We start from the raw sequence: 17,354 nt of genomic DNA on the forward strand, positions 1-17,354 counted from the left end.
ACTTGTAACGTTTAATTAATTCTTGTATATCTTTTCAAATTTCCACTTTCTGTATTTTGGCTAGGTGCTGACAGAGTTAGACTGTTTCAAGCCCCTGCAGCAGCTCGTGTGTGCTCTGTTTGTGCCACAGTGCAATGTGCATGGTGGTGTGCTGCAGCCATGCAGCTCTGTGTGTTCTGCAGCAGAGCAGCAGTGTGCTCATGAGCTAGAGCTCTTCAGCCTCAGCTGGCCCTTTAACTGTCACCTGCTGCCTGACTCGCACGACCTCACGCAGTGCTCTGTGCCAGAGGATACCACACCGCTTACACGGACACATCTCAAAACATGACTAGGCATTAGTGAAAGTGTTTTTGTAAAAGTCTTTATTGGGATAATTCAAGTTTACTTTTGTGAAGGTACTCTAAAATATACTTTATACCATTTCATATTTTGTTACACCAATGACCTTGTATCTGTTCAGTGCATAAACTAAAAAGATTTACATGACAGCAATTTAATGTCAGTAATTTTTTTTTTAAATATTACTGCTCAACAAACTTATTTCAGTCTGCTGTACCAGTAAGCATATATATAAAAGGATAATCCATTAGAAATATATAACGTTTCCTCTGATCAGTCCAAAAAAATAAAACCACTTATCTAATAATATAGTATAGATTTCCCTCATGCCACCAAAGCAGCTCTGACCCATCAAGGCATGGACTCCACAAGACCACTGAAGGTGTGCTGTGGTTTTGGCACCAAAATATTAGCAGCTGTTCTTTTAAGTCCTGCAAGATAGGGTCTTCATTGATCAGACTTGTTTGTCAAGTTTGTCTTGTTAACATATCTAATATATGCTCGTTCAGATTGTGCTCTGGGGAGTTTGAAGGCAAAACTTTGGATCTTTTTTCATGTTCCTAAACAATTCTTACATTCTTGCCTCCAACATAAATTTGGGCTTTCCTCAGGCCCTCAAACAATGTTTCATTCTTTTAAACAATTAGCTTTGACAACTGATTGTTCACTTGCTGTCCTATATATCCCTTCCCTTGACAGGTGCCACTGATGATGATCTTACAGTCGTATGCACATTACCTGTCAACTGTTTTAATGTCATGGCTGATCGGGTATAAAAGAGCCTACACATAGAATCTGTAACATCTGGTAAAGCTTTGTCTTGATAGCATTCAAACAATTCTTTTTCTACACTGATATTTTGCAAAGCAGCAAATTTAATCAACTGCAAATCTTTGCAGATCTTTATACATTATTCAATGCACTTGAAAAATCAATAAAACCAACTTAACAAGCTCAGTTTTAAATTGAGGTTTCCTCAGCACCAAAAACTGCAAAGTTTGAATTGAACTACAATTTGTGATTTGATATTGCAGATAAACCTTCAACAGTGTTCTAGGGCTGTACAGCTGCTACACCGGCATGATGAGTTTCAGTGTTTGGTCCAACGCTATTGCAGTCAAGCCCCAGATTCTATACTTTTCACTGTGGAACACAGGAAGAGTGTATCCATATCGATTACCAGCGCGAAAATGTGTATAGCCTCGGTTCTGAGGTTTGCATAGATGGGCAACGGTCACAGTGAAGATCTCTTCCACCTTTGGGACACAGAATAAGACAAGTGAGACCAAACAATCATCATCTCAGAAGAAAATATTTTAACTATTTTTACTATTTTATAAATATTTTAACTACTGGCAGATGTAGAGGACAGGGTGGTATGGAGACAGATGATCCGCTGTGGCGACCCCTAATGGGAGCAGCCGAAAGAAGAAGAAGAAGAAGTTACCTCACACGGGTTGGGGCGAAGTGTTAGAGTCTCTAGTGGCCCAAGGTTAGCTAACACAGGAGCAATCATCATTCCTGACTGAAAAGATAACAGAAGAGGATGACTATTAAATGCTGGTTGATATGTCTTCTTCAATATAGGAAACTATTTAAAACTTTGTTACAGAAAGCAAACTATTTTAAAATAGTGGAAAGTGCTGAATCATGACAGAGTGATAAAAAAAAAAACAGCAATTAAAAAATGTGGTTTTTTTTTGTTTTTTTTGTTTTACAATTTAGGCTATCAGTAGAAGCAAAAAGCAATCAATTATACTATTGAATCTGTATCCATCTGAGACTGAATTAAATTTCCCAAAATAGTGAATGGCCTAATCACTAGCTCACTCCCTTTAAACTTCAAATCATATACCAATATCTTTATAGCTACTGTACAAGTACAAAGAATAATTCACTCAGATATTTAATAATTTATAGATGTCTAACAGTGTTGCAGGGAAATAAAAAACGTTCTGTACTGCATGCAGGTATAATAAATGGCATGTGTGCTTTGCTCAAACCTTTGCACAGCCTTCAACACAAATCAGCACAAATCAGTATATTTGCTACAAGATTTGTCTCATTAATAATGTAGCAACACCAAAAAAAAAGTATTTTGATTAAAGTGGGAGTATGATCATGTGTTAATCTGTGTAACAGAAGTGTTGTAATTTTAGAAAGTAATACATTTGGAATGTCTATAAATAAACAGGTTTGTTTACACTTTAGTGCTGAATCATGTTTACCAGACAGATCATTTAAGACTATTTGAAGTTTAACTAGTGATTTATCTAGTTTCTCTTAATGGGTTTATTCTGCATTAAATAACAAAACTGTAATGTCTGTCTAAAAAAAAAAAAAAAAAAAAAAAACACACTTTCTTACTTTCTTAAGCATGTTACAGATGATTAGGGTTTGATCCCCCAGTATTTTAAACTCACCACATCATTCAGTGGCTTCAGAAGACCCCACACTTCGTTTTCAGTCACGTTAATGCCCAGTTCTTCCCTGGCTTCCCGCAGTGCTGTTTCCACAATATTTTTGTCAGAGGGGTCTTGCTTCCCCCCTGCAAAACTGCACAAAAATAGAAAGTGTTTTTCATCTGAATAACACCTAGGTTGCTTTACATATCCATTAGCATTAACTTGGCATATGGCAGAAAATATGCTTGAAGTAAAAAAAAAAAAAAAAAAAAAAAAAAGAAAGAAAGATGGATAATTCCTATCCAGCAATTCTGTATGCTATTATTGGTATAAAAATATGATCTACCAATATCTGAATACTGCTTTGAAATAGATTATATTGATTAGATTTTTCATTTCAATCCATTGTGTATTTTATGCCATGAATGTGCCGTGCAAACAAGTTCAACATACCTGACATCACCTTTGTGTTTTCCCCTCAGTTTGCTGGATCTAAGAGTAAAAAGCAAGGCAGGCTCTTCCCCTACTGTACACAGAGAAACAAGCACAGCTGCCCATCTCTTTCCTCTCTGCTTCTCATACAGTGCAATGTTGGACTGCAAGTGGACTCTGCAGCGTTCCTCATTCTTGGCTGATAGACAATCTTCAAAAGCAGCCTGCTGAGGGACTCTCCTGTGCAAACCACAAACTTGAGATTTTAGAGGTCCAATATCGTGCCATCGCTCTTGATAGAAAGTCCCGGGCCCCTTAATTATCTCATATGACTTGGTGAAAGATGCGTTCCTTGTTTTATGGTAGATCTTCTGACTTTTCCTGTTGCTATTTAGATTTGTTCTCCACTTATACCTAGGACATTGGTGATTGCTTGTATGATTTTCAGGTAGTAGGGATTTGTTAGGAACACAGTCCCAGAGGATGAAATGATCTGAAATAGTGGTACTGTAGCAGTTCGGTATGGAGACATTTATTTTACACACTGATAGGAAGTTTGTAGTATTGTCTGCAGAAATGCTAACAAGCCAGGATGAGGGTTTTCTAAGAGCTTTTTCTGAAACATATTTACTGTTCTTTGGCTCAGATATATGAAGATGTTTCATTTGTGCTCCTTTTACACTGTTGACTATGCAAATTGGTTTGGAGAGGAAACCATTGCACAACCTCTCTCCAACATTCTTCATGGACTTGCTGAACGTCCCAAACAGTGACCTATGGTTCCCCCGTACACATGCTGAAACCAAATACTTAGCACTTCTGAACATCCTGTTAAATACAAAAAACAGAATGAGTTAAATAAGGCCAAATTTATATCTTTTTTAAACCTCTAATGCAATTACAACATATTTCCCTGTACTGATGCAAGAATGGAAAACCAGTTGACTTCACACTAACTAGGGAAGTCTGAGAACATAAAAAATATATAATAAAAGAAATTGTGCAAGTATATAAATTTTACAGTTGCATTAGGAGGAAAAGCATGAATTATTATTTTTTTTTTAATGCCACAGTAATATGGAACTTTGGTCATTTTATACTTTGATAGAGGTTTTTATATAAAGTATCTCACAGAAATGAGAACACCCCTCACATTTCAGCAACCATTTTAGAATATCTTCTCAAGGGACACACTATAGAAATGAAACTTGGATATATTTTATAGTAGTCAATATGTTGCCTGTATGCAGTACAGATTTACTGTCCTCTAAAAATAACAACATATGGCCATTAATGTCTAAATAACTGGCAACAACAATGAGTACATCCTAAATAAACAAGTCAAAACTGTCTCATAAGTGTCAATATTTTGTGTGAGCACCATTGTATCTAGCACTGCCCTAATCCTCCTGACCATGGATCTCACAAGAGCTGCATAGGTTGTTGCTTACCTTCAGCTTCCTCAGCAAGGCAGTTGTCGTCTTGGCAGTGTGTTAGGGGTCGTTGTTATGTTGAAAAACTGCTGTTTGGCCCAGTTTCTGAAGGCAGGACATCATAACCTGCTTCAGAATGTTACAGTTCATGATGGAATCCATGTTTCCCTCAATAAACTGCAGCTCCCCAGTACCAGCAGCACTCAGGCAGCTTCAGACCATGATGATACCACCACCATGCTTGACTGTAGGCACGACACATTTTTTCTTGGTACTCACCAGAGCATCACCACACATGCTGGACACCATTTGAGCCAAACAAGTTTATTTTAGTTTCATCAGACCACAGGACATGGTTCCAGCAATTCATGCTCTTAAACAGGTTTGCTGGCTTTCTATTGAGCCAGCTTCGGAAAAGGTTTCCTTCTAAGACGAAGGCCATGCAAACCGAATTGTTGCAGTGTAGTGTATGGCCCGAGCACTGACAAGTGGACCTTCTGCTTCTGCAACATCTAAAGCAATGCAGGCAGCACTCATGCGTCTGTTTTTTGAAGTCAGCTTCTGCACCTGACTCATAGCACGAGGACTCAACTTCTTTAGCGACCCTTGTGAGGTCTGTTCCAAGTGGAACCCGTCTTGGAAAACCTCTGTGTGACCCTGGTCATGTACTGTAACTCAGCTTTAAGGTGTTACTGATCTTCTTATAGCCTAGGCCATGTTTGTGGAGAGCAACAAATCTAATTTTAAATCCTTAGAGGGTTCTTTTCTATATGGTGCATGTTAAACATCCAGTGGCCCGTATGAGAGAATTGTACTCAAAGCACCAAATTTTAACTGCTTTAATACAAGATTCACAAATTTGTATAGTTCTGTAAAACAGACAAAAACATGAACATGATGAATAGAACATGTGGCTTTGCATCGTGCAACTATGCACTCTGAGATGCTCTGTGTCTCTCAGAAGTCAAGATAGGCAGAGGATCACCAATTCCCCCAATGCTGTAGCAAAAAATAGTTGAGCAATATCAGAAAGGAGTTTCTCAGAGATTAATTGCAAAGAGATCAAAATTATCATCATCATCTACAGTGCATAATATCATTCAAAGATTCAGAGAATCTGGAACAATCTCTATGTGTAAGGGTCAAGGCCGGAAAACCATACTAGATGCCCGTGATCTTTGGGTCCTTGGACGGCACTGCATCACATACAGGAATGCAACTGTAATGGAAATCACAACATGGGCTCAGGAATACTTCCAGAAAACATTGTCAGTGAACACAGTCCACTGTGCCATTCGCCGTTGCCGGCTAAAACTCTATAGGTCAAAAAAGAAGCCATATCTAAAGGCTCATTTAAAATGGACTATGGCAAAGTGGAAAACTGTTCTGTGGTCAGACGAATCAAAATTTGAAGCTCTTTTTGGAAAACTGGGACGCCATGTCATCCGGACTAAAGAGGACAAGGACAACCCAAGTTGTTATCAGTGCTCAGTTCAGAAGCCTGCATCTCTGATGGTATGTGGTTGCATGAGTGCATGTGGCATGGACAGCTTACACATCTGGAAAGGCACTATCAATGCTGTAAGGTATATCCAAGTTCTAGAACAACATATGCTCCCATCCAGACGTCATCTCTTTCAGGGAAGACCTTGCATTTTCCAACATGACAATGCCAGACCACATACTGCATCAATAACAACATCATTTCTGCGAAAAAGGATTATCTGGGTACTGAAATGGCCAGCCTCCAGTCCAGATCTTTCACCCATAGAAAACATATGCTGCATCATAAAGAGGAAGATGCAACAAAGAAGACCTAAGACAACAACTAGAAGCCTGTAATAGACAAGAATGGGACAACATTTCTATTCCTAAACTAGACTTGTCTCCTCCGTCCCCAGACGTTTGCAGACTGTTATAAAAAGAAGAGGGGATGCCACACAGTGGTAAACATGGCCTTGTCCCAACATTTTTGAGATGTGTTGATGCCCTTAAAATGATATATTTTCTCAGTTTAAACATTTGATATGTAATATGTTGTATTCTGATTAAAATATTAAAATTTGAAACTTGCACAACATTGCATTCTGTTTTTATTCACAATTTGTACAATGTCCCAACTTTTTTGGAATCGGGTTTTGTACTAAAATGGTTGCTGAAATGTGAGAGTTGTACTCACTTTTGTGAGATGATGTATTTTGTATATTCATGAACCTATATATTTAACAAACCTGAACAAACCTTTGTTGGTAATTCTTCCCTTGAACAACTGTCCCATCTTTAACAGAAGAAATTTTACATGTTGATCTTTTTTAATTACAAAGAAATCCCATAGACGTTGGTTTGAGATCAAAAGATTTTCAAAAGATTTTCCACTTCCCAATAGACGTTGGTTTGAGATCAAAAGATTTTCCACTTCCCACAAAATGCACCTGCAGTATTCTTCTATAGACTACAGGTGCAGTAGATGTTGGCCAATACTCTTAAGTCTGATCAATGTGTTAATGTTAAAACATGCACGCTTAACTAGAACACACATAAGGCACAAGTTTCACCCCGATTAAGGAGTAGGACATTTATGTCTGGTTCTACTTACTGTCTGATCACCAGCCTTTATTCAGTTGTGTAAAACGAATATCTAGGACATACTGTAGGGGTAGTCCAAAACCAGGAATCTGTGCTATGAGGATCAGGTGCATCAAGGGTACATATTTGAAAACCATCTCAGTTTTTTCGTCTGTCTACCTGATTGAAATTATGTGAAATATTAATTCAGACGTTTAAAGGAAAAGGGCAACAGTGCAGAAAAACAACCTAGATAAATCTATATGTGCTACAAACAAATGTAGGCTTTGTTGCTGCAGTTTTCTTCTCAACTAACAATCTATTTATCTTATTATATTCCCAATGAATTCATTTTATGACATTTAAAAAGCATCAGCTGTATAGGTCTGTAGTTTGAATGAGTCTTTCTAATAAATGAAATCTGGTGAGGTTGTTTTCTGGTACAGACAGGTACACGTGAGGAAGCTTGTGTATGTGAATGAAGTGTTAATTAATGAATTAAATGTGTTAAAGTGTTACTTAATGGATATTCACCAGTAATGGCGGATCTTAACAAGACATTTTATACCATTAATCTGCAAATAGATTAACACCAGGTCTGTGTCAATCTATCAGGCCACACACGATCTAACTTAATTCACGTAAATATAAAAGCAATATATTTTAGCGGAATGGTATTTATCCCTTTAACCCGGTAACATTACACAGTCCGAGCTCTTACTAGCATTAGCATGACTCCGTTACCTCATGGCATCATGGCGAAAAGTCTCTTTTACCAAGATTTAAAAATCTTTTTTTCTTTACATATTTCTACCCAAACTGGTGAATATTATAATCAACCCAGTACTCAAACTAAACAGGGTAATTCAGATGTTTTCCTCAAATCACTCACCTTGAGCATAAATACACAGGCTTTTCCGGTGTGCTGCGGGCTGCCAGTTCCGTCTATATTCCTCTACACGGGTCAATTACTATGATACTTTTCTTTTCATTTCTCTCGTTTCGTTTTTAAAAACAATGACAATTATATATATATATATATATATATATATATATATATATATATATATATATATATATTCTCGCAATTCTGACTTTTCTCACAAGTCTGACTTTATATTTCACAATTTTGGCCTTTTTCTCGCAATTGCGAGTTCAGATCTCGTAATTTCGTAATTCTAAGAAAAAAAAGTCGCATTAACTTTTTTTGGGGGGAGGCTTTCAAAACCTATTAAAGTTTTCACACATTTCTTTTTAGCTGTAGGTGCCAGACGATGGACTGCACCTTGTTCTGATGATAATTGACAGGTTCAGCTAAGGGAAGGTGCCCACCTATATGTTTATCTATTGTTGAGTCAAACATGTCATGAAATGATTTCCATGATGATGGCTTCTGGTGTTAAACCTTGGGCATATAGTTATTTTTCTCCACTTTATATCACTTTAACAAAAAAAAAATATTTCTGGTTTAATGATAGACATGCCTACTACAGGTTTACATAATGAACTTTTATTCTGCATTCAGGACTTTCCCCACTGAAAAGTTTACCTCATTCTAAACAGTGCTGATTCTTATAGAGCAATGTTTCTTCATTAGTATGCACTGTGAGGAACATAGTGATTGTAAAACCAGTCAAGCCTCATTTTCAAATTCCTCTCAGCCTGCATCATTAAACCACCTGAAACTGTTCATGTCCTTATGCAACACACACCCATGACATAGATGGAAAAAAGACTTGTTATACCAGTAATCGACTCCACCCACCGTAGGTTTAAGATATAAGTCTTGTTGTTATGAGAGGTGAATTGTTTCATATTCTACAGGGACCTCAGCTTTCCATTCCCACCATGGCTGCATCCGGCTGCCCTCCAGAAGACTTTTCATGCCCTGTGTGTTTGGAAATACTGTTTGACCCAGCTACACTTCCTTGTGGTCACACCTACTGCCTTCAGTGCATCCAGAAGCACTGGGATAAAGTATTGGCAAAGGGCCAACACTCTTGTCCTCAGTGTAGACAGGTGTTCAATCCCAGGCCTTCTCTGGGAAGAAACAACATGCTGATAGAAGCCATGAAGAAACTGAGAGTAGGAGTACAAGACAAGCCCTCACCTGCAGGTTCTTCTTTAACTCCATGTGCTGTTGTGGCAGAGAACACTTCTCTCCAGCCAGGAACTGCAACGTTTGATGAAGGACCTAATGAACAAACAACAGAGCAGGGGGGATTATATCCTCAGCTTCCTTCTACTTTACCCAATCTGTGTCCATTACACAAACAGGTCTTGGAGCTCTATTGCTGTGATGATAAAGAGAGTGTGTGTGATGAATGTTGCTTTGTAGAACATAAGGGACATCGAGTGGTAAATCCAGATGAAGAAAAGGAGGTAATTGCTTACAGCCTGTGTTCTACTTTCAAATTGTTTGTTGTAAAAATTTTTTTACTAGTTTGTTCAACCCACATTTTTAAAGATAGTAATTTTTAATAGTGTCATAAAAAGTGGACCCAGATTATTTATTGATTTGTTCTTGTCCCTGGGAGCAGCAAGAGCTGTCAAAAAGAAAGACAAGTATACAAATAAGCATTCAAGAAAGAGAGAGGATCATCCAGACGTTACCAGAGATTTTTCAAACTAAAAAGGTAAAACTAATCTTGAAAAACCTACCTACATTTTTTTTGTGTTTGTTTGGGTTTTTTTTTTTTTTTAGGTTTTTTTAGTTTTTTTTTTTTTTTTTTGAGTTTTCTTTTTGAGTTTTTGAACATTTTCCCTTTAAGCTAAGTAGTGGCCTTTTTATTTATGTTACATCACAATCAGCCCCCCCAACACACACACAAATGCACACACACACACACACACACATCATGAAACTATTTTACTTATACATTCAACCTCTTTTAACAATGTAGGCGATACAGGCTGCATAAGTGTCATTATATTGTCTTTGCTATAAACCCATCAGTTGATTAATAATAATACATTTTCCAAAATAGACTGTGAATGGTACATCTGATTTTTTGCTGTACAACCAACTCTTGTCGCTATGTTTTTTTGTTAGACTGCCATTCATGGGCTGCAGATGGAGAATCTGGAGATTTTTGGTCAAGTTATGAAGAGTGTGGAGTTGATGAGATCGCAAGTAGCAGAACTCCTTCAAGCTCATGAGATGACCTGCTATAACCGTTTAGAGAGTCACCGCTATAGACTACAGGAGGAGATCAGCCGATTATACAAGCAAGATGATGAGCTTAACAGACTAAATAACTCTCAGGACTCTATTCAATTCCTGAAGGTATGATTAGCCTGCTAATATGGTATTTTTTATGTAAATATATAGTGCATGTCTCTAAAGATCTGATTATTGATCATCAGAATGATGGGGCCAAAGGTAACTTAGTGGTTTAGGCATTGGGTTACTTATCAGAAGATCATGAGGTCAAATCTGTTAATTAAGGCCTTTCTCCCTCAGATGCTCAGTTGTAAATCAGCCTAAAAAAAAAAAATGTTAAGGGGTTACCATTACACCATCACAAATGGTATTTTTGTATTTTATATATAATTCTATATTTGCATTGTTTATTTTTTGTTGCCTACCTATTTCAGACACTCGACACCACATGTGATGTGGATGCGTTTGAAAGTGCACAGCTGGTTTTACCCCAGTGTCAGTAGAGTCTGGATTCAGATCAGCACTTGAAGCTTTCAGCGAAGGGCTTCATGACTTCTGTAAAGGAAGCTTGGTCAGGATCTTCAGAGTTGGTGAGAGCATGAACAATACAGCATGTCATTTTAGAAAGCCAGATACAATGTATTGACTAATGTGTTCATAAAGCTGTGTGCCAGTCTGTAGGTTTTTGGGTAAAAAAGGAATAAACAAAGACTGGCAAAGTAATTTGGCATAATTGATCCTTGCAAAGCTAGAATGTTTTGTGTAATAAAAAAATTCAAAGGAAAGGCTTACTCTTGAATAGGTTGATATGTCCCCTATATACTATCTTAAGTGGCATAAAGTGTTTAACATATTTTAGTCTTCATTTTCACTCAACTACTAAATATCTAGAATTGTACCTAGGATCTTAGCATATCAACTTTTAGCTTTAAACAAGCATACTTATAAGAAATTATACTAGCTTGATATTTCTCTATTTAATCTAATCCACCACAATATATTTTTTATTTATCATTTTTATGTAGTGAATGATGAAACAACAGCAACAGAAGACAATACTCAAGTATTAGAGCAATGCTCTAATTCCAATAATTTGCAGGATGCGTCACAACATACTGGTAAGCAGTAAGTTTTTCTCCATATGGAACTGTTTAATTCTCCAATTATGGAGGTGTTCTTAAATACAGAACAGTTCACTAAAATAATGTTGCATGAGATTTGTAATGCAAGTAGTCCTGCTTTCTCTTTAGCTCCTGCAATGACATCTAGCAACAATGCCAGTAAACCCAAAACCACAACAGTTCAGCATCCTGCAGCGTCCTCTGCAAATTCGGGTAAGTATAAAAATATATACACAGCAGTACAAGTATAATACAAATTTGAGAAAAATAAAGTTATAAATGTGATGGCTTTCTTGTTTGCAGAAACTAACAAAAATTCCCAAAGTGAGGAAAATCCAGCACCCAAATCAAGGGAAGAAATGCTAAAGTGTAAGTTTCCTTTTCTTTTCTTTTTTTTTATTATATTTATATATATTTTTTTAAATAAAATGTATTGGTTAATAATTGAGTATATATTGTATTGGAAGGGACCTTTTTTTTTCTGCTCATACACTGTAGACCTTTTGGAAATTACAACTGATCTTTTCACTGTGTTAGTTTTTTCTTTTAAACATTGTCGACAATAGAAGAGATTCTAGACAACATTGTTTAAGTACCGGTAGTTAAATATTAATATACAGCAGTGTCATTAAACAAACCACTATTTCCACTTAGTCCACTTTGAGCCCACACTGGACCGCAACAGTGCTTATCGTCACATCCGCTTGTCTGATGGAAATCGAAAGGCCACTCTCCGTGCAGAAAAACAGAATTACCCAGAGCACACTGAACGCTTTGTTTACTGGAGGCAGGTCATGTGTCAGGAGCCTTTGGCTGGAAGTCCTTATTATTGGGAGGTGGAATGGACAGGACAGAAGGTACATTAGCATATTTACTAAAAACTATTTACCAATATTTTACTAATCCAACTTGATCCTTGATAAAAATCTGATAAATTTATCTAAATTTTAGTGTGTGTGTGTGTGTGTGTGTGAGAGACTTATCTGCTTGGCTGCTCTGGGGGTTAATTCTACCAAATATAAATAAAATTAGTTTTTCTAAATAGGTGATTAAACACTATCAGTGTTAATGCAGCACATTTGTCTCTGCAGATCACTATTGGTGTAACCTATAAAGACATCGGGCGCTCCACGGAGGGTGATGGCTCCAGATTCGGCCATAATGAGCACTCGTGGAGCCTATACTGGTCAGGCACAGCCTTCTCCTTGTGGCATGCAGGAAAGGAAACTGTGCTAGCTGCTCCTAAAGCCCGGCGCATCGGAGTCTATTTGGATCAGCAGGCAGGTGTGCTGGCATTTTACAGGATCTCTCACAGCCAGGCCTACCAGATCTGCTGTGTCGAAACTGAATTTACTGGAGCTCTCTACCCTGGTTTTCGCTTCTGGTCTGGTGTGGGCTCTACCATTACCATTTGCCAACTGGGCTAATCGATGAAGGTCTTTATATGTGAACCTATTGGACTGATTCTGCAGTGTTTGTGTCTCCTACTTTGTTTTCCAATGAAATGTTAAAGTACAGAAACCTGTGATTTTTATGTCAGTAAAATGAATAGATTCACCACTAGGTGCTGCTGCAAACATACAAATGAATGAGACATACCTTATGTTAGAATCTCAGGAACAGAGCAGTCCTGCAGTGATCACCTCAAAGTTTATCAAATACAGGGGTTGGTGCTGGTGTAATATTTTGTAAGTAACAACAGATGGGTGACGAAGGAAAAATTGGAAAATTCTGTCTAGTTTCAGTGCGATTTGGCACAGATCCTATATGTCGATGTGACTGGAACTAATTACTGTTTGCAACTATTCACTGTTTTCTTTAACTGAAATGTGTTTGTATAGGAAGTAAAACTGATGAATTTGTGTGTTGGATTGATTAGTATAAAATAAATAAAAAATAGGAAGCACTATTACATTTCTGGGTTAAAAAATTTTCTACATAAAAGAATTGCCTAATAATTAATCACATTAAAAAAAAAACTAGAATATTGTATATAAATTTTCATATTCTATTAATATCTAATTTCATTACATTCCATATTTCTATCTACTTGGGTTTTCATCTGCTTTTCAGTGTTCTTCGTATGAAGCATGTAGAACTGTTCAAGAATATATAAAATGTTTAAAGTGCCTGTGAACATGAATATGGATTTTTTAATGGTTAATTCTCTGATGGTAGAATTATGAAAAAAATCCCTTACTTGGTAATAAGGTCAAACTTACAAAATTTAACCACATTATACACATTATTTAACCATATTACCTCTATGTTGAACATTAACAAAATTGTGTTATGTCCTTTGGATTTTGGATTACTGGTAAATATATCAGAACATTTAATAACGATCACTCATCTTATTGTGACAAATGTGAGCTATTATATGAATTTAAACATTTTAATCAAACTAAATTTTTACATGCTGATATTTTTTTAAACGTATTAACATGAGGTAAAGTTTTTGAAAACAGCTACATAGATACTGTTTGTTTTATTGACTTAGCAGAATTAAATCTCTGCATGCTATTTCTGTAGTGTTCACTCTGGTCCTGTTTACTGTCATGTGCAGTGCTTTATATGGAGATTTAAATAAAGCAAAGCTTAAATTAGAAGGTCAGTGTGACAGAGGGATAAATGAAAATAACAGAAGTGAGCAATTCTCACAGTTCATAAAACTTTTCACTTTTTCCACTTGAATAAATAGGAACGCACAGCAGCCATTAACTGTTTGAGTGCTAGCTGAGCAGTGTGTTTCTAAATGCTGAGATTAAATATTGAAAAAACATCTAATGCTGAGGAAAATCTGTAGTTTTCAATAAATGTCTTAAATATCTATTATTATTTAAAATAATCTTGAGAGTTTTTATAGATGTTTTAAAAGTATTACAGTGACACTAATGGATTTCCCATTGGAAATTGTTAATTTACTAATAAAGAGATCACAGACGTAAATGCTATTGACTTAGATTTAAGAACTAAAATATGTGCTGCTACTATTTCAATTCTTTTTAGATGGAAAGTGGACTCGAAATCATAAAGGAGGTGTCCTGGAAAAAACAATGCTCCAATGTGGCAGCTATTTTTTTCACTGAAAAAAAGCAAGCAATCTCAAATGGCCTTCTGAGTTACAGCATATCTTTGGTGCATTGTGGTTATCAGATCAACTGCTCTGCTCCCAGTAGATGCTGTCCTGTACAGTAATTGTGCACTAGTTCATGGTGTGTGGGAGTAACTCAATATACTACAATGTGCTTCAGATGTCAGATAATGCAAGTCCTACATATTGCTTATCATAGGGACAAAGACAGGCAGGTTCTCTCCTCACCTAGAGAAATCAAGAGGTGGAGCCAGACAAACCTTTATAGCTAAAACTCCGCAACAAGTGGGCAGACATCGTCACTGATCACACAGCAAAATGAGAGGTAAGACTAACTTAATTGCAGAAATTGGTATCTTAAACAAATTCAAGCTTCAAATAAAGCTCTAAGAAGTCATTATCAGGTAATGTCTGGCTTTAGATGTATATGTTGTAAAAAAACAATTGACTGGATTTTGGTATGGAAGTCGGCAGAGCCCAATTCTCTAAATTAACTTATTTTACTGTATTTTCTTTCCTAATTCAGGTCTTGTGTTCTTGTGCCTTATTGGATATTCTCTTGCAAGCAGTTCTCCGTACTCTTGGAATGGCCCAGGAGATGCGAATCAGCCTGATCCTGGCAATGACAATGGTAAAAATAAAAACATAAATAAATTAATAAATAAATAAATAAATGAAGAAGAAGAAAAATAAAAGAGCATGGGTGTCAGTGAGTGGTTAATCACTCTTTAACAGAAATTAAATTATAGGGAACTTTTTTTGTGGTATTTATTTGGATGCACTAAAAGGTGATTATTTCAAAGTGGATCATTGCTTTCTATCTGCAGTTTGCCTCACTGATTCTGAGAGCTGTGGCTGTTGCCTGATGCAAAAGCAGATGATAAGAATGGAGAATTTCTTCAACATAAGCCTGAATGAGATGCGCAAGGGCCTGGATAGAGCTGAATCTGCTCTGAATAATGTGCGCTGTGAGTTATCCTGCTTTTGCTTGAAAAACCTTGGCTAGCTATTCAACACTTGCAAATGACTGTCCTTTGAGTGTTGATCCTGATTTTCTCCCTCTTTCCTCAGCCAGCCGCAGTGCCTTTTCAGTGGCACTGACTGATACTCGTCGATGCCTTACTTCCAGCCGAGATGACACTGTAGTGAAGTACCAGTCTATATTCATTAACTTAGGCGATGGCTACAATGCTAGTACAGGCATCTTTACAGTGCCACGCTCAGGGGTCTATGCACTGGCTCTTACAGTGTACAGTGATGCAGGTGCCCCTGGCGCCCTCTTGGCTGCCTGTGCTCGCTTGCGTAAAAATGGTCGCGTGATTGCAGCACTCAGTGAATATAACACACAGGACCAGGAGGACAGTGCTACAATTGTAATGGCAATGCAAATGCAGACAGGGGACAAGTTGGATGTGATTCTTCCTTCTGGCTGCTACCTGTGTGATGACAACAGCCATTTCAACACGTTCAGTAGCTTTTTGCTTTATGCTACAGATTAATTTTTATTTTATTTCTCTGATCCCCTGTCCATGTTTAGACCCTTGCAATAATAATTGTGATCCTTTAAAATTAAGGCCATGTATCCATTGGCTCCCATGTTGAATTCCTGATCTGATAATTAGTTTGTTAGATTTCCAGTTCACAAATGTGCCCCAGGTTCAAAATTGTTGAGACAGGTTTACTGCTTACTATGTAAAATCACATTCACAAAATATATATTTTTGCTAATCTTTAACCCACTTTTTTGTTAATCTTTAGTCTGTGTAAGTCTGTTGTAAGCTGTATAAGAAAGAAATGCATGTTTATACTCATGTGATCAAATAAAGAGGACCGAAGAACAATGACCTTTTCTATTTATTCTTTCTTCTGATATGCAGTGTTTAATAATAGATTGAAGAAGGCTATACCTCCATAAACATAATCATAAATATAGTTATAGCCAAATAAGCAAAATAAACAAATACATATTAATTAGTCATGAGAATTTGCTTTTATTTTTTATTTTTATTTTCTACAATATTTCCATTAAATAGCGAAAAATCAAAAATCACATTATGATCCAAAATATATTTCTTAACAAAATAAACCAGTAAAATCTCTTACCAGAACAGAAACAGATATATTGATAGTATTCATGCTTGGTAAGCAATTCAAACTGATACATTTTATGGACTCATAGAGACTGTAAGATTCGTATGTGCTTTCTGAAACTCCTATTCCACATTTAGTCACAATGTGCTGTGATAATGACCTCCACTCTTCTAGGAAGATGGTCCACTAGATTTTGGGTGAGCTTGTGGAGATTTGTGGGCATTCAGCCAGAAAGGTGTTAATACAGTCACGTGCTGATGTACGGTGAGGAGGCCTGGGTTGCAGTCAGTGTTCCAATTAATATCAAACGTGTTTAATGGGGATGAAATTAGAGCTTTAAAGGGGTTTTCACTTTTTCACCATTTGGAAAAACTTCATGTCCTGCAATGAATATCTGTATTATGTGTTGAACTTTATTCAATAAATACAATACAATAAGCCAATACAATGTTTCTCATTGTACTGTAGGTTTCACTAGAAACTGGAACTTTGAAAATAAAACTGCATTAGTTAATCATATAACAGAGAAGTTTTTTATATATTTATTTTTAAATAATAGACCATAAATAATAAACCATATCTTTATTTTAAATATAATATTTGGTATTGCTATATAATTAATTTTTTTTTTGGCCCCTTCATAAAAGAAAAGTCTGGTCACCTCTGATGTAAACCATATCTTCATGGTGCTGCTTTATGCACAGCTTTGAG

At 36.6% G+C, this 17,354-nt stretch overlaps 4 protein-coding genes across 13 annotated transcripts in view; 3 read left to right on the top strand and 1 right to left on the bottom strand.

Moving 5' to 3' along the window:
* The window catches only part of LOC124394573 (membrane frizzled-related protein), an 8,532-nt gene extending 8,046 nt beyond the window's left edge, over positions 1-486 (top strand). For all 4 annotated transcript variants that reach the window (XM_046862903.1, XM_046862902.1, XM_046862904.1 and 1 more), the window contains one exon: positions 65-486. In XM_046862903.1, coding sequence (XP_046718859.1) covers positions 65-328 — 264 coding nt within the window. In that variant the 3' untranslated portion in view covers positions 329-486. The remainder of the gene's footprint in view (positions 1-64) is intronic.
* On the bottom strand, positions 346-9,403 carry nudt8 (nudix (nucleoside diphosphate linked moiety X)-type motif 8). 7 transcript variants are annotated; one of them, XM_046862911.1, is made up of 6 exons: positions 8,067-8,120; positions 7,206-7,354; positions 3,198-4,004; positions 2,763-2,895; positions 1,787-1,864; positions 346-1,595 (listed from the first exon to the last, which is right to left on the bottom strand). In XM_046862911.1, the coding sequence occupies exons 3-6, from the start codon at positions 4,001-4,003 to the stop codon at positions 1,410-1,412; spliced, it is 1,203 nt and encodes a 400-aa protein (XP_046718867.1). In that variant the 5' UTR covers position 4,004; positions 7,206-7,354; positions 8,067-8,120; the 3' UTR covers positions 346-1,409. The 7 variants fall into 7 exon arrangements, with proteins under 7 accessions (XP_046718867.1, XP_046718868.1, XP_046718869.1 ...); XM_046862912.1 differs by lacking the exon at positions 8,067-8,120 and adding an exon at positions 7,919-8,050; XM_046862913.1 differs by lacking the exons at positions 7,206-7,354; positions 8,067-8,120 and adding an exon at positions 9,285-9,403.
* On the top strand, positions 9,023-13,370 carry ftr86 (finTRIM family, member 86). Its single transcript, XM_046863393.1, is given in 10 exon segments — positions 9,023-9,556; positions 9,715-9,810; positions 10,227-10,460; positions 10,772-10,820; positions 10,823-10,927; positions 11,363-11,455; positions 11,588-11,671; positions 11,762-11,827; positions 12,113-12,315; positions 12,550-13,370. Coding segments are annotated over 10 exon segments (1,800 nt in total). The 3' UTR covers positions 12,886-13,370.
* A 136-nt stretch (positions 13,371-13,506) lies between these two features.
* On the top strand, positions 13,507-16,324 carry cbln20 (cerebellin 20). Its single transcript, XM_046862916.1, has 4 exons — positions 13,507-14,877; positions 15,079-15,183; positions 15,380-15,520; positions 15,624-16,324. Exons 1-4 carry the CDS (start codon positions 14,871-14,873, stop codon positions 16,049-16,051), a joined length of 681 nt encoding a protein of 226 aa, XP_046718872.1. The 5' UTR covers positions 13,507-14,870; the 3' UTR covers positions 16,052-16,324.
* The last annotated feature ends 1,030 nt before the right edge of the window (positions 16,325-17,354 follow it).

Source organism: Silurus meridionalis, chromosome 12, assembly GCF_014805685.1.
Source record: "Silurus meridionalis isolate SWU-2019-XX chromosome 12, ASM1480568v1, whole genome shotgun sequence".
Lineage (NCBI taxonomy): Eukaryota > Metazoa > Chordata > Actinopteri > Siluriformes > Siluridae > Silurus > Silurus meridionalis.

Bases quoted from the DNA above. Each gene is read 5' to 3' on its own strand.
- cbln20 (XM_046862916.1), top strand. The intron at 15,184-15,379 runs GTAAAAATAAAA...TTCTATCTGCAG, and splicing joins TGATCCTGGCAATGACAATG to TTTGCCTCACTGATTCTGAG. The intron at 15,521-15,623 runs GTGAGTTATCCT...CTCTTTCCTCAG, and splicing joins TGCTCTGAATAATGTGCGCT to CCAGCCGCAGTGCCTTTTCA.
- nudt8 (XM_046862908.1), bottom strand. From the start codon at position 8,989: ATGAAACAATTCACCTCTCATAACAACAAGACTTATATCTTAAACCTA. The intron at 2,896-3,197 runs GTATGTTGAACT...ATTTTTGTGCAG, and splicing joins AAACACAAAGGTGATGTCAG to TTTTGCAGGGGGGAAGCAAG. The intron at 1,596-1,786 runs GTAACTTCTTCT...TGTGTCCCAAAG, and splicing joins TTCGCCCCAACCCGTGTGAG to GTGGAAGAGATCTTCACTGT.